This window comes from Xenopus tropicalis, chromosome 2 (assembly GCF_000004195.4).
Source record: "Xenopus tropicalis strain Nigerian chromosome 2, UCB_Xtro_10.0, whole genome shotgun sequence".
In the NCBI taxonomy this organism is placed as follows: Eukaryota; Metazoa; Chordata; class Amphibia; order Anura; family Pipidae; genus Xenopus; species Xenopus tropicalis.
This window is the reverse complement of record NC_030678.2, coordinates 90,308,167-90,323,304: the sequence shown is the minus strand read 5'-3', so window position 1 is coordinate 90,323,304 and position 15,138 is coordinate 90,308,167. Positions and strand designations below refer to the sequence as shown.

The 15,138-nt window shown below is 39.2% G+C and overlaps 2 protein-coding genes across 4 annotated transcripts in view; one reads left to right on the top strand and one right to left on the bottom strand.

The window, feature by feature from the left end:
• Nucleotides 1–16: 16 nt before the first annotated feature.
• zbtb8os (zinc finger and BTB domain containing 8 opposite strand) lies at nt 17–8,351 on the bottom strand. 2 transcript variants are annotated; one of them, XM_012956998.3, is made up of 7 exons: nt 8,230–8,351; nt 5,830–5,854; nt 4,328–4,449; nt 3,598–3,680; nt 3,051–3,103; nt 1,046–1,082; nt 17–516 (listed from the first exon to the last, which is right to left on the bottom strand). In XM_012956998.3, exons 1-7 carry the CDS (start codon nt 8,324–8,326, stop codon nt 430–432), a joined length of 504 nt encoding a protein of 167 aa, XP_012812452.1. In that variant the 5' UTR covers nt 8,327–8,351; the 3' UTR covers nt 17–429. The 2 variants fall into 2 exon arrangements, with proteins under 2 accessions (XP_012812452.1, NP_001016791.1); NM_001016791.2 differs by lacking the exon at nt 8,230–8,351 and adding an exon at nt 7,840–7,993 and having other exon boundaries at nt 150–516.
• A 51-nt stretch (nt 8,352–8,402) lies between these two features.
• The window catches only part of rbbp4 (retinoblastoma binding protein 4), a 15,110-nt gene continuing 8,374 nt past the window's right edge, over nt 8,403–15,138 (top strand). The window contains exons 1-4 of one of the 2 annotated variants that reach the window (XM_018091215.2): nt 8,403–8,586; nt 8,763–8,910; nt 9,535–9,680; nt 11,459–11,632. In XM_018091215.2, the coding sequence (XP_017946704.1) occupies nt 8,571–8,586; nt 8,763–8,910; nt 9,535–9,680; nt 11,459–11,632 (484 nt within the window). In that variant the 5' untranslated portion in view covers nt 8,403–8,570. 2 annotated transcript variants of the gene reach the window in all.

Genomic DNA, 15,138 nt, shown 5'->3' with positions numbered 1-15,138 from the left:
ACACACACACACATAGTATTATAATAGTGTATATTTAATGCTAAGTTATTAGTTCCTTTCAGTGACAATGCATGAACTAACAGGCACTTATATACTTTCCCATGTCACACTTTTACCCCTGATTTGTACTAAATGTAAAATCAGCCATATAAAATCAAAGAGATTTTAATTACAAATTGAAATATACACTTTTTACATTTCAGTGCAATTCTAAATTAGTTGGGTATGTTAGAGTTGTACAGCTTTAAAAAGTGACCAAGTGCAAGTGTTTACCCAACCATACAGTATTTTAAAGAAAATATGCATAGGTAGTAACGTCTAGTACACATCTTCATCCTCCCAAAAAGAAAGGATGTTAGCATGTGTTTGTAGAAATTAGTTTCCTTCTATGATGTAGTCTTCAAAGATGGTAATGCATTTTCTTGTAGCTCAGATGTCAATTATTACAAAAACCTCTGCCTTTTCCTCCTCGTGGATCTGCATAGCTGAATATGTAATGGCTTTCACCTCAGTTCCCTGGTTTTAAAATACAAAATATGTATAGAATTGCAAACATTTACTTTGTCTTACAAGTAGCTTTCTGTCTGTAAAGTGGTGATCACACTAGACACATTAGTAACAATTAAATGGCACAATTAGCTATTGAATAAAGAAGAAAACTAGTTACAACCATGTATGAACTACCTTTGATACCAAAGGTGCTCAGAAATTTGTGAGAGGGTGATGCTTGCTACTTCCTGAGCTTCTCACTCAGCAGAGGATGTAAAAGCAAATGTTCTCTGGGTGGATAATGCACAAGCATTTGTGTTTTATACAGGGGTGACTCATGTGATCAGTGTTCTTTTGTCATCCACTTGGGTGACTTAACTGCAATAGGTTACAGTTCATCTGGCACAATGGGCAGTATAGTAGATATTCTAAAATGGTCTGTGTAAGGCCAACATTATAGACAGTATAGATTCATTTTAAGCCGTTTGCATGGAGGAAATGATCTATTGCTTGATAGACTTTTATAAAAATGTAGTGAAACAAATGCACTTATTACCTGAGGGTGTTTGGTCAAACTAAATTCTTCTCCCCACCTGCAAAATAGACAATGAAAACCATTTTAGAGGCTTTTAAACACACACTGCATAAGTATAAAAAGTTCTTTACTAATGGAAATGTAAGTGGGCACACTGAACACATTTTAATGTTACCTGCAAATGTCATAACTAAACAGTATTATTAGGCTAAATGTATTGCTAGGGAATATATGTAAAAGCCAAAATGCCACCCAATTAATATAACCAGAAGAGAACTGACTTCTGATACATGGTTTCAAGTATCAAAACCAGAGAACAGATAGTTATAAACGTATACTGCTTTCAACTGCAAATACTTTTTACAAAAATGTTAAAGCCAATTAATAATTTATGGACATTGAAAAGTTGCCTAGAAATACATTCTTTTATTAGATGGAGATCCCGTTTAAGGGAGAGTACACTTACAGACAATAACATTTTAGGCCTAAAAGTCAACTGTACTGGAGAGGAATTTCCCTTCTAAAGGAAAACACTAAAATTTTTTAAAGTGGACCTGTCACCCAGACATGAAAATCTGTATAATAAAAGTCCTGTTCAAATTAAACATGAAACCCAAATTCATTTTTATATTAACACATCCATTATAAAGGCATTTAAAAATCACAGCTGTCAATCATATATTGCTTGCCCCGCCTCTATGCCTTAGGCATAGAGGCGGGGCAGACCGCAACTTTAGCTTTCCATTCAGCACTTCCTAGATGTCACTGCACATCTCACTTCTCCCCTCCCTCCTCCTCATCTAACTGTGTAGCCAGTGCATGGGCCTGGGCATCAGGTCCCCCATTCTATAACATAAACATGATTTTGGCATGATACAAAGCTTGCCTTAATAACAGTGTCCACAAAATGGTGCCTGCCTGCTTGCTTTGATTGAGTAATTCCAAGACGGAAGGAAACAAGATTTATATTATTTATATAGAGTAAGTAAAGTTTATTTTGCTCAACTAACAATATAGAAAATAATTTGGACTTATTTCTTAGTGTGACAGGTCCGCTTTAAGTAAAAATGCTATTCTACACTGCACCAATAACTGCCCTATCCTGCAAACCACTTAGTATTTTCAATGCTTTAATAGAAAATACCTGTTAAAACTTGGCTTCCTGTCAATTGAACTACGGCGATAAGGTGAATGCGCTACATCCACTATGCGACGACCGATTGATCGAGCCTAGCCCGACTCCGTCCTATACAGAAAGAAGGCTAGGCTCGTCGCATAGTGGATGCAGCTCCTTCCTAGAATAGAATAGCTTTTTTACTTAAAAAAATTTAGTACTTAAGCTGCATAGTCATTTGGCTGTTTTAACTATAGCTCTGCTGTTCATAAGAACTTCAGATTCTATAAATGAAAGATCTTAAACATGAGAATATAGGATTACCATAAGTGCAAATATGAATAATGTTTACAAAAAATTTGTAGTTTGGTAAGAAACTTAAAAGAATGCGTATGGTTAATATCAACAGATGTTAAAAATGAAGATTCTTTTTGAGGACAGATTTTTTTTTTTTTTTAATTGTGAGTCTATGCCATCCTTTTGGATTTTTTCTCCACTGTGTCATGTGTGATTATTGAGGTAAGTGGGAGCCCAACAACCAGATAACTGTTTTAACCCCTTTCCTTGCTGTGCCACATTTTTGCCAGGCAACACATTGTCAAAAATAGATAAGAGTAGCCCTAAACCGTAACTCTGTGGTGCTTTCTAGCTAGTGCTGTAAAATGTACAATGTAAAGCGAGCAAGCAAGCAATTCAAATTCAAGCAAGAGATGCAAAACTAAAAGCCAGTTACAACAGCTGCAATTACGGACAGGGGAAAAAGAAACTGAAGATTATTCTTGAATACCTTTGCCTACATCATAATTTTAACTGTACTGTATATACTGAAAATGCATGCCCAATAAGGCTAAAATATTTGGCATTCTTGCAGAGATTTTCAAAATACAAAAAATGCAGGATAACTGTGCTTACCCAATAGATCGAATTTTAAAATTCATACGATCGATGTTTAAAACTTTTACTTCCTGGGGATAAAAACAAGGTTGTATATAAATAAAAGGTGTGACCTATAGTATATAAAGTATAAGGAATAAAACTTAAAGGAGAAGGAAAGGCAAAGTCACTTGGGGGTGCCAAGATGTAAATTGCCTACCTTTTACCCCGGGCTGGTGCCCCTGTTAGGAGAGAACAGCACCAGCCCGGGGTAGCTGCCAGCCCTTCCTCGTTCCTGTCTCGCCACGCGTGCATGCGCAGTAGAGTGAAAAGCCGAACTTTAACAGAGAAGTCGGCTTTTCACTCTACTGCACATGCGATTGTCCGGGACATTCGGCAGCAGCGCGAGTAGGAAGGAGGAAGTGCTGCGCTACAGGTACTCCGGGCTGGTGCTGTTTTCTCCTAACAGGGGCACCAGCCCGGGGTACAAGGTAAGCGATTAAAGTCACTTGGGGTTGCCTAACATTTTGGCACCCCCAAGTGACATTGCCTTTCCTTCTCCTTTAAGAAAGAAAAGACAACTTACCCTTGGCACAAAGTACTGGTCTGCACTAAATTTATATAGCCATTCATCCAGAAAATTAAAGAGGAGAGAGATCAAGTCCTCCCCTGTAGAAGGAGAATTTATAACTGCAGGATTATTTCACAAAAGCAAAAACAAACACCTACATAATACATTAGATTTGAAATTTACATATTTTCTTATTTAGTCCAATAAAACACAATAAGGTGTCAATCTAGAGCAAACAGGAACAGGTTATTTTTATCATGAACTTATAAGCAAATACAGAGACCTCCGCTATATATGACAGCACTCACAGGAACTTTATACACATGTCCAAAATTAAAGAAAAAGACTTTAGGTTTATTAGACCCAACGTTTCAGTCCCATACTGGGACTTTCATCAGGGATACCAAACCTAAAGTTTTTTCTTTAAAAGAAACAGAAAAATCTAAACATTCAGGGAAAATATGTTCATTTTCTGCTCTTATTTAGCTGTTTTTTCTCCACTTACAGATGGAAGTGACAGAAAATAGGTTAATTTTAAATCAACTAAACACATGAAAAACACCATCAACATATATTGTACGGAGAAGACGAACCCTTACATAAAGGCTACAAAAATGAATTATCTTTAGTATGTGTGAAAGCTAATCTATGAATATAATTTCTTTCTTAACTGTTTTGCCTAAAATACTTTGGTATTAGAAAATGTATTGAAAAGAGGCAGTATTTTATTTTAGCAGAGACTCACCTTCTGTTACCACTTCTACGGTGTCCAAAGGTTCAACTGTTTCTATATCAGTCATGTAGCCAAACATTGCCATGGCACATTGTTCAAAAGCTTCCTCTAAAGTTTCTCCCCAAGCATGCAACCTACACAGACAAAGCATAAAGTAAGCCTTTCCAGGTGTCCCAGTACACATACTAGAAGGTCTACGGTAGAAATAACATATTGTGACCAAATTGTGGCTGTATTTAAGAAATTTCACTTGCAATATACTACAGATACTTTGTTAAAACAAATACATTTCCACTAAAACATAACTTCTATACAAAGAGACGGCTTTTGTTTTACCAATAGAAAAATATATATGGTTATTCTGGACTTACACATTATTCATCAAAATGAAGATGAAATTATGTGACAGAAATTCCATCCTTAAGCGCCCTTTTAAAGGACATGTAAACCCCACACACAAAAATGTAATTGTAAGTGAACAGCCTCTTTGAAATATTTCAATAGCTGCCACGCTGGTTGTCCAGAGGTTAATAGTAAGGCTGCAGTGTCCCCATTATCACTTAGATTTCCTTCTCCTCCTCTAATCCACTTGGCCCCCTCCCTCAGGAATTTGCTTTGGCTGTTGGTTTGTGGGCATGCTCAGTTGTTCTAAGCTCAGATTACTAAACACACCCCCCAGTCTAGCAGCCAGTAAAGAGATGGCATTGCTAGTTCCCATAGAAACTCAGCTCTAGCTGTCTGCTTCAGTTTTTTTCTCCTAACCTCCTCTCCTGAGCTCAGCTCAAACAGCAGAATTTTTATCAGAGACAGTTCTGCCAGTATTCTTGAGAGAATGTATGCTGAATAAGGGTCTGTGTGTGTTGTTTGCAGATTTAAATGTATCCAATTATGTATCAGAGGAAAAATGGCCACCTGGTGAAAGCTGCTATTTGCTTTAGGAAAATGTAATGGTTCTGGCAAGCGGAGGGGATATATGCAGTACACATGATGCCATTTGGGTGGGGGAGATGTGCCCAACTGATATACATTGTAGGTAAATGTAGGCTTTACATGTCCTTTAAGGATATTCAGTTTCACTTTTTAATAAACATTCTTTGTTTGCATAAGACCGGCTTCAAACAGTGTGGCTCCTTTGAACTACTGGATTTTTGCTTGATATGGTTCTGCACCGGGGCACGGCTCCGACGCCTATGCATAGTACAAGTCAAATGGGATATATCCTGAATGAAAGTATATATCCCCGTTTTGGGTTTTCACCCCTTTAAGAGCCATCATGGGGTTATCCTGCAGGGAGGTGTGGGCTGGACATCCATGGGTGTTTTAAGGAAATGAGGAGCTGGTAAAAGTGGCTAAAAGCAGGAGCTGTTTTGTTAAAATCCCTGAAAAACCAGCATATTAAATCTCCCTTCAAACAGGAAGTTGAATTTGATGGACATGTCTGGAGTGACCTGCTTCTGTGGTGCAACGCCACTGTGCTCCCCCCAAAACTTCACAATATTATATAAAATACTTACTGAACATCTGCAGTGTGGTCAAGATCTGGAAGAGAACATTGCATAAATTAGCTTTTCATTAATAAAATAGGTGCTTAATTATGAATTTTCTTTGTTTAGGATTTACATAATTTACACCAGGAATTAAAGGGCAATATAACGGGATAATAAATAGGGTTTACATTAACTTTTTTCCTTTTATTGTTAAGCAGCACATTTGCTTAAAGAATAAGTAAACCTTTTTTTATCAGTAAAATTACTCTAAACAGCCTCCAGATTACCTACCTTTGTCCCAGCATTCTCTCTGACCTGGTTCCTCAGTTAGAAGTTAATAATTTTTCTTTGCTTCCTTGTGCAGAGTGAAGCCCCGCCCCCACTTCCTGTTCAGGTTTCAGCAAAAAAAAAAAAAAAACCTGCTAATGCACAGACTGCCTCCAGGCATGCCCGGATTTGTGGAATGGCCACAAAGGCCCGGGCCTAGGGCAGCACAAGTTTAGGGGCGGCATGCCGCCCCGCCGCAACAGAATTTTTAAATTTGGCTCCCATACGGAGCAGTCGGGACCTTTCCCCACTGCTCCGTATGGGAGTTTAAATGTGCGATTGCGCATTGATCGCGCATGCGCACTCAGGGGGAGAGGGCGCCGCGCGATTGCGCATGCGCACTCGGGGGGGGGGCGGAGGCGGCCTCGGGGCGTCGCAAAGTTAAATCCGGCCCTGTCTCCAGGTCGACTACAGGTAGTCGAATTAAAGACAGAACTGAACTGGAAGTGGGGACGGGGCTTCATTCTGCACGAGGAAGCAAAAAAAAAAAAATGATCTATGAATTCTAACTGAGGAACCAGATCAGAGAGAATGCTGGGACAAAGGTAGGTAATTCTGGAGGCTGTTTAGAGTAATTTTACAGATAGAAAAAAAAAGAGGTTACTTATTCTTTAAGAAGAATATTAGCTCCCTATCCCTGTTAACACAGTGTTTTTAGTCTGTATTAGTCCAGCCCCATTTTGAGTTATTTGTATATATAACTGCTATTAAAAGCAGTGTTTGCCTGTCCAGCAGATTTTACAGACCTGACTTGCTGGAGGAGCCTGACACTTGCAACATTGTTTAAAAAGTAACAACCAGGAGATCAGCAAATGCTGCTTTCTATAGCAATTACAGTTACAAAAAACTTTTAAAGCACTAATCATTTTTAATAAATAGATATTGGAAAGTTACTTAGAATTATGTTTTCTTTTATAAGGCAAAACATTATTTTTGGGGTTGACATGTCCTTTAAGATACTTACCTCAACATGGCTTAGATATTAACAAGTGCAGCTATTTTTTTATTATTACAGAAACAAAAAAAAGCAAACCACTCAATCAGTATTTTTTAAAAATTTGCATTCTTGTATTAAAGAGCCTTCTGGATAACTAATTTCTGTATAGCAGATTCCATATCTAATTACGAGTGGGCGATATCGGGCTAATTTGATCGTTTGGCCCAGGGGCCAAGCGATCAAATTAGAGCTATGGGTATAGGCGCAGTCGTTGTTAGTGCCCATGCATGGGTTGATAAGCTGCCAAAGCTTTACTCATCAGGCAGAATATAGATAGAGATAGGGTTGCCACCTGTGTGACTTTGAACCGGACAGAATTCCAGCCAATTGCATAAGTTATACAATAACCCTGCCCCAGGCTCAAAACCCCACAGACATCATTGTGCCCACCTCTGATGTAATTGTGCCGACCCCCAATGCCAGCTGCCCAATCTCCTTTGTTCGGGCTTAACCCCCACCTAGGGTGGCAAACCTACATGTGTTGCCCATTTAAGCCACCAATATGTGGTAACATGACAACGGTGTACGACAGATAGAAACTGGTAATAAAAGTAAAGTTATCCCAATATCCATGTTCACTTAATGTTCCGACAAATATCAGTCAAGCGCTCCTGAACTTAAAGTTAGGAAACTTCAGTGGCGAGATACACGACTACAAACGGCTCATTCAAACTCCACTAGCAGTTGCATTAGCACTGTAATATAACTCTTACATTCGTAGTTCTTGTTTACGGGTGGGTACTTTGCCTTGACAGCAACCTGCTCTTCACTTATTGTATAATAGCGTTCGTCCATCTTCTCAGGTGCGCAGCCTCAAGCCTATTAGCCTAAGCGTCTTCCGGGAGACTGGGTTCCACCAGCCTGTCACGTGTTCCCGGCTGAAGCAATTGTAGAAGGGTCCATTTTGTTTCACTTCCGTAACTAGAGATGGCAGTGTGGTGCCCGTGTGAAGGTGCTATCAGGGCAAGTTGGACACTCCTTTTTCTTTCGGTAGCTTATGGCAGAAATCATAACATTAAATCGTTGGGACAGTATGTGCTCGTTAATACCAACACAAGGAAACCTTCCTTGATCACATGACGCCTACAGCATCACTGCCTTACCGGCTGTTACTTCACTTCCGTGAATACGGTCCCTACCGACTGGCACCACGTGACGTCCCATGCACTCTTGACTGGCGCGCACTTGGTAGACACCCATTGATGACGTAAAGTGTCTTGATTGGTGATCTATGCCGTTTCTGCTACGGTTCCTATTGGGTCTTGTTGGCGCGAAGGTGTGCGGCTCCGAGACACGGGGGAGGCGGGAAACAATAGCGGGAGGAACAGGCCCGGGCACTGAGGGGAGGAGTCAGGGGAAAAACCGGGGAAACGTGAGCTAAGTTGAGGACTCTAAGAGCAAGTTGAGTCTCGCAAGCGGTAAAGTCTCTGCTCCTGGATTTACTATGGCTGATAAAGAGGGTAAGTATGAGCCGAGAGTAAGGGACATCCTTTTGGTACTAGTGATTGAGGTACGCGGGAATCTTGAGGGCATTGAGATGTGGGTCCTTTACTTCGCGTCTACCCGGTATACTTGTGAGAGGCAAATGCCACCTTTCTTAAAGTGCATTCTGACTCGAGTGTTTTTATGTGCGCAGCTGCGTTTGATGATGCGGTGGAGGAACGAGTTATAAACGAAGAGTATAAGATATGGAAAAAGAACACCCCTTTCCTGTATGATCTGGTGATGACCCATGCCTTGGAATGGCCTAGCCTGACTGCCCAGTGGCTCCCAGATGTCACAAGGTGATTCCCATAGTAACACTTCTTTTTTTAACTTATTACTAAATCTTATACTGTATGGAAAATATAGCTTTAACTATCTGCAGTTATGGGGACTGGAAAGCTGTACTCATTTCGGGTTTCTTAGTGCTGTGGAACATTAGTGTGGATCTTGCATTTATTTTCAATTGTAAAAAAAAGTTGTCTCTGTGTAGATAACTGATAATAACCAGTGCCAGTGTTTGGAATTTCAGCCCCAGCAGTAGATGCTGAATAGTTTAGTCCAACTTCTGCTTCACAGCTTTTAGAGTTCATTTCAAAGTCTGTATGTTTCAATTAATTAAAAGAAAAATGGAGAAATCAGCTATTTTCAAACTGGTACTAGAATATATTGCCAGGATAACAAAACAGCTGAGGGACTGAATTGTAGACATTTCTGTATATGGAAGGTTTATCAATGGTGGTATAACCTAAAAATGAAAACTGGCGGCACAGGCTTTTTCGCTGTAGCCTTCATACAAGTTATGGGTGCTTAACCAAATTCTGGAAGGAAAATGAGAACTTCTGTTCTCATGTATTATAAGAGAATTGTAATGCCATTCAAAGATAATCTTAGCTTTCTTGTTGCATCTATTTTTGACTTGACAGACCCGATGGAAAAGATTTCAGTATCCACAGACTCGTCCTTGGGACACACACTTCTGATGAACAGAATCATCTGGTGATTGCTAGTGTGCAGCTTCCTAATGATGACGCTCAATTTGATGCATCACACTATGACAGTGAAAAAGGAGGTAAGATGGGGGGGTGGTTAGTGTGACAGTGCTCAAATTCGCCTTTGTTCTAAAGGTAAAATGGTGTCAATATTATTGTAATTAAAAGCAGTATTTGTCTCCTCCAGTTCTTAAACAGTGTAGCAGGATCCAGTTCTCATCAGCTGCTTCTACTACATTCTTTTAGCAGTCTGAGCCAGTAGTACAGAGAATGTAAACTATTATAATGTTTTTAATAGCAGTTACATTTACAAATAGTGTAACGTTTTTTACGTATATTTCTGTCAAAGCCAATTATACTTTCTTTCATTATACAAAAACAGTTTTTGAGTCAAGGGCCATTTTAAAGTTTAATTTTCTATCCTCACATGTTGCTCAAGAGTAACTTGTTGCCAGCCTTTTAAACTCTCTCTCTCTCATGTATCACCATGTCTCGTGTATCTGTTTTTAACTTTAGCTGTTTCATTGGCTGGTATATTCCCATTCTACAACTATTGTAGCAAGTTGTAGCAGTTTACAGAGCTTTTACAACCTGGTTTACTGAGCTGGTACAGGCAAACAGAGAGAGAAATAAGGGGAGTGTATCCTTAGGGCTGTGGCACACAGGGAGATTAGTCGCCCGCAACAACTTTCCCTAAAATGCTATCCCACCGGCAAGAATGTAAATCTCATCTTGTTGGGATGGCATGCGCGGTGCCGCGAATTCCCCAAAATCACGAAAGTTTCCTCTCAAGGCAATTAGTCGCCCACGACACAGGAGATTTGTTGCGGGTGACTGATCTCCCCGTGTGCCACAGCTCTTAAGGGTGAAGAGACACAGAGCTACTAGTAGCAGCTACTTGTCTGGCTACTAAAGTAGATCATGCTGATTGTTTACTGATAATTGTCTCTCCTTGTTTTAGCAGAGGCAGTTCCCAGTATTGTCTATGGCAGAGTATTTTCTGGAGTTTACTAGCCATGAAAAAGTAGCTCCTTGTGTGTTCACCCTAAAGCAAATAAAATAAAATAGAAAGCAATTTATCGTATCAAACAATCTTTGTTTTAAAGAAACTGTTAGTGGTTTAACTAACTATAAAGATGGACATACATAAGATTCGATACATAAGGTTTGCTTGATTGGCAAATAAGTGGATCATTTCCTGATATGCGCACCTAAGGTGGGCGATGTCATGCTAATTTGATCATTTGGCCCCAGGTCAAATAATCAAATAACAACGAAGATGTCATTTCTAACTTCCCTTTCCCATTCAAGTTAAGCTGGTCCACTTTGCTATTTCAACATTGTATTCATTGTATGAAGGTCTTGATACAAGTAATAACACAAATTCATTGTGTAAATCTATAAGTGCATACACTGAAATAATGTAGACATTTGCCACTGTGGATTTAAAGCCTATTGAATTCATTGGGACTTTTATTTCCTTAGGTTTCTGCAGAAACACAGCCTTTTTGACAGGTTTTACTCACAGCTACATCATCCTACCAGTTCCCCACATCTGTATATGTCTGTGTTTAGTCTGTGTTTTACTGACAAATTGGTTTGGTAAAGGCTTGAACTGGTAAAAATAACCCAGATTATTACATATAAACATTTATCTGGTTCCTGTTACTGCCTCTGGTTCCTATTAATGGATTCCAAGAAATTTGTGTGTATTGCTTTTAAGGCCTGGTGAAAGTTTACTGCAGAGGCAAAATCTGGGTATGTTTTATTCTGATTGAATCCATTATTTGTTGTGCAGAGTTGGTGAGCATTTATGTACCTATGATTATAAAGTAAATGTAATTTCTCTTCCATTTAGAGTTTGGAGGATTTGGCTCTGTCAGTGGGAAAATAGAAATTGAGATCAAAATAAATCATGAGGGAGAAGTAAACAGAGCTCGTTACATGCCACAGAATCCATGCATTATTGCTACAAAAACTCCATCCAGTGACGTTCTTGTGTTTGATTACACCAAACACCCATCAAAACCAGGCAAGTAACAGTAAACTGACCTTCATTGACTCTGTTGTGCCATGCATTGTGGAAACTGAAGCCTTGGTTTTAGAAGAGCTAAATACTGGTATGTTTATGGGTACAGTACATGCAGTCGGGACAAGCAAGGGACAAACCTACTATTTTTTAGTAGTAAATACATGTACAAATTATTTGACAGCAATTGTCTGTTTTTACTTGTCAGTATGATCCGTTCTTACTTTTTGCTAGCCAAAATGAGTAAGATCAGAAAGTTACAAGTAAAATAGAAAGACACAAATGTAATGGCACACCACAAAATAGATTCGGTGGGACGGCGCAGGTGAGTCATATGATCTGGGAGGTAAGTATACTGAACATGTGGGGTAATTACACCCGTAATTACCCCACATGTTCAGTATACTTACCTCCCAGATCATATGACTCACCTGCGCCGTCCCACCGAATCTATTTTGACACGGAATCTATTTTTGGCACAGAATTAAGACAAGCAATTATATAGACAGATATTCAGAATAACCTGAACTATAAATCACATATTGGAATCCAGGGTGAGGGCACCGTATTATTTGCCAATTTATGCTGAATAATTTCGGAAGACTCTGAGGAGTTTGGGCCCCAATGTGTATGCACATATTTGCTTGAAATAGTAAAGTGAAGTAACCCATAATTCCGTATATAGTCCGTTAATTGAGCGATATTTTTTACAATATAATTCTCGAGATATACTTACCTTCAGTTTGAAAATTTGGGGTCCCATTGTCTATAATTGCTAGAATACTGAGCCATTCTCTCATTTTGTAACCACGCTGATTGAGCTGCATTCAGAGCAGTCTGGGAGAGCTGCCAAATGCATCACTATATTGGCAACAATTGTTGCGATTGGAATTGTAACATTGCCATATGGCTTCATGCACAGTATATGAGACTGATCGATACATTTGGAATCAATGTGGCATTCTCATAGGCAGTTTCCGACTGCAGCGTACTTAAATCACTACATTTAAGATTCTGTAACATTTTGCTAGTTCAGTTACCACACTAAATAACAGCCGTTTGATAGAACACTAATTTGGTCCGTTTTTGACCGTGTTTGAACTTATAGGTACCAAGATTGCCCTTTATATTTTTATTTTTTTATTTTTCCATTCTTTTTCTCTTTTTTAACCTATGGAGTTTTAATTAGACTGAATAAAGATTGATTTTTATCATTTGGTGTGCCATTACATTTGTCTTTCTATTTCGGTTGTAATTGCAATATACACATATTGTGCACCCACTACTCTTGTGCGAGGTTACTTTTTTTTTTTTTTTCCTCTTTGTAAGATCAGAAAGTTAACTTGAATTTTAAAACTGTCAAATGTTTTCGGAGACAATTACATTATATCACTAGTTTTTCTTATTGCATATGGCAATGACACACATTTGTGTGACACACATTTGTTATTGCATATGGCAATGACACACATTTGTGTGACACACATTTGTTGTGGCAACAAAGCACCAGAAAATCTCTTTCCTGGCTACTGAGAATCACTGCAGGAAAAAGTTAGTTTATGTAATTGTGTAAAAATGCCTTTGTACATACAGTGGAGGAAATAATTATTTGACCCCTCACTGATTTTGTAAGTTTGTCCAATGACAAAGAAAGGAAAAGTCTCAGAACAGTATCATTTCAATGGTAGGTTTATTTTAACAGTGGTAGATAGCACATCAAAAGGAAAATCGAAAAAATAACTTTAAATAAAAGATTGCAATTGATTTGCATTTCATTGAGTGAAATAAGTTTTTGAACCCCTACCAACCATTAAGAGTTCTGGCTCCCACAGAGTGATTAGACACTTCTACTCAATTAGTCAACCTCATTAAGGACACCTGTCTTAACTAGTCACCTGTATAAAAGACACCTGTCCACAGAATCAATCAATCAAGCAGACTCCAAACTCTCCAACATGGGAAAGACCAAAGAGCTGTCCAAGGATTTCAGAGACAAAATTGTAGACCTGCACAAGGCTGGAATGGGCTACAAAACCATTAGCAAGAAGCTGGGAGAGGTGACAACTGTTGGTGCAATTGTTCGAAAATGGAAGGAGCACAAAATGACCATCAATCAACCTCGCTCTGGGGCTCCACGCAAGATCTCACCTCGTGGGGTGTCAATGATTCTGAGAAAGGTGAAAAAGCATCCTAGAACTACACGGGAGGAGTTAGTTAATGACCTCAAATTAGCAGGGACCACAGTCACCAAGAAAACCATTGGAAACACATTACACCGCAATGGATTAAAATCCTGCAGGGCTCGCAAGGTCCCCCTGCTCAAGAAGGCACATGTGCAGGCCCGTCTGAAGTTTGCCAATGAACACCTGAATGATTCTGTGAGTGACTGGGAGAAGGTGCTGTGGTCTGATGAGACCAAAATAGAGCTCTTTGGCATTAACGCAACTCGCTGTGTTTGGAGGAAGAAAAATGCTGCCTATGACCCCCAAAACACCGTCCCCACCGTCAAGCATGGGGGTGGAAACATTTTGCTTTGGGGGTGTTTTTCTGCTAAGGGCACAGGACAACTTATTCGCATTAACAGGAAAATGGACGGAGCCATGTATCGTGAAATCCTGAACGACAACCTCCTTCCCTCTGCCAGGAAACTGAAAATGGGTCGTGGATGGGTGTTCCAGCACGACAATGACCCAAAACATACAGCAAAGGCAACAAAGGAGTGGCTCAAGAAGAAGCACATTAAGGTCATGGAGTGGCCTAGTCAGTCTCCGGACCTTAATCCAATAGAAAACCTATGGAGGGAGCTCAAGCTCACAGTTGCACAGAGACAGCCTCGAAACCTTAGGGATTTAGAGATGATCTGCAAAGAGGAGTGGACCAACATTCCTCCTGAAATGTGCGCAAACTTGGTCATCAATTACAAGAAACATTTGACCTCTGTGCTTGCAAACAAGGGTTTTTCCACTAAGTATTAAGTCTTTTTTTGTTAGAGGGTTCAAAAACTTATTTCAATGAAATGCAAATCAGTTGCTATCTTTTATTTAAAATTATTTTTTCGATTTTCCTTTTGATGTGCTATCTGCCACTGTTAAAATAAACCTACCATTGAAATGATACTGTTCTGAGACTTTTCATTTCTTTGTCATTGGACAAACTTACAAAATCAGTGAGGGGTCAAATAATTATTTCCTCCACTGTAATCACTCAAGGAAATATTTCAGTTTACCTAATTCCAGTCAAAGGATTTAAATGGTATAGGTATGACTGGCGATCCTTACCTAAATTATTTAACCCTTACAAACTGGAAAGTTAAAAGATAATGGCAGTAGCTTCCAGTTCAATGGAACCAGTGATATGAAGTGTTCTCTTAAGTGAATGTGAAACTTGAGGTCTCTTTCAGGGACTTTTCTGCGTATATACACTGTGTGCCTTAGCCCAAAATTGTACAATATGTTTTTGTTTTTACTTACTCTAACATCATCAGACTACATGGTTGTGAAACTAGAGAA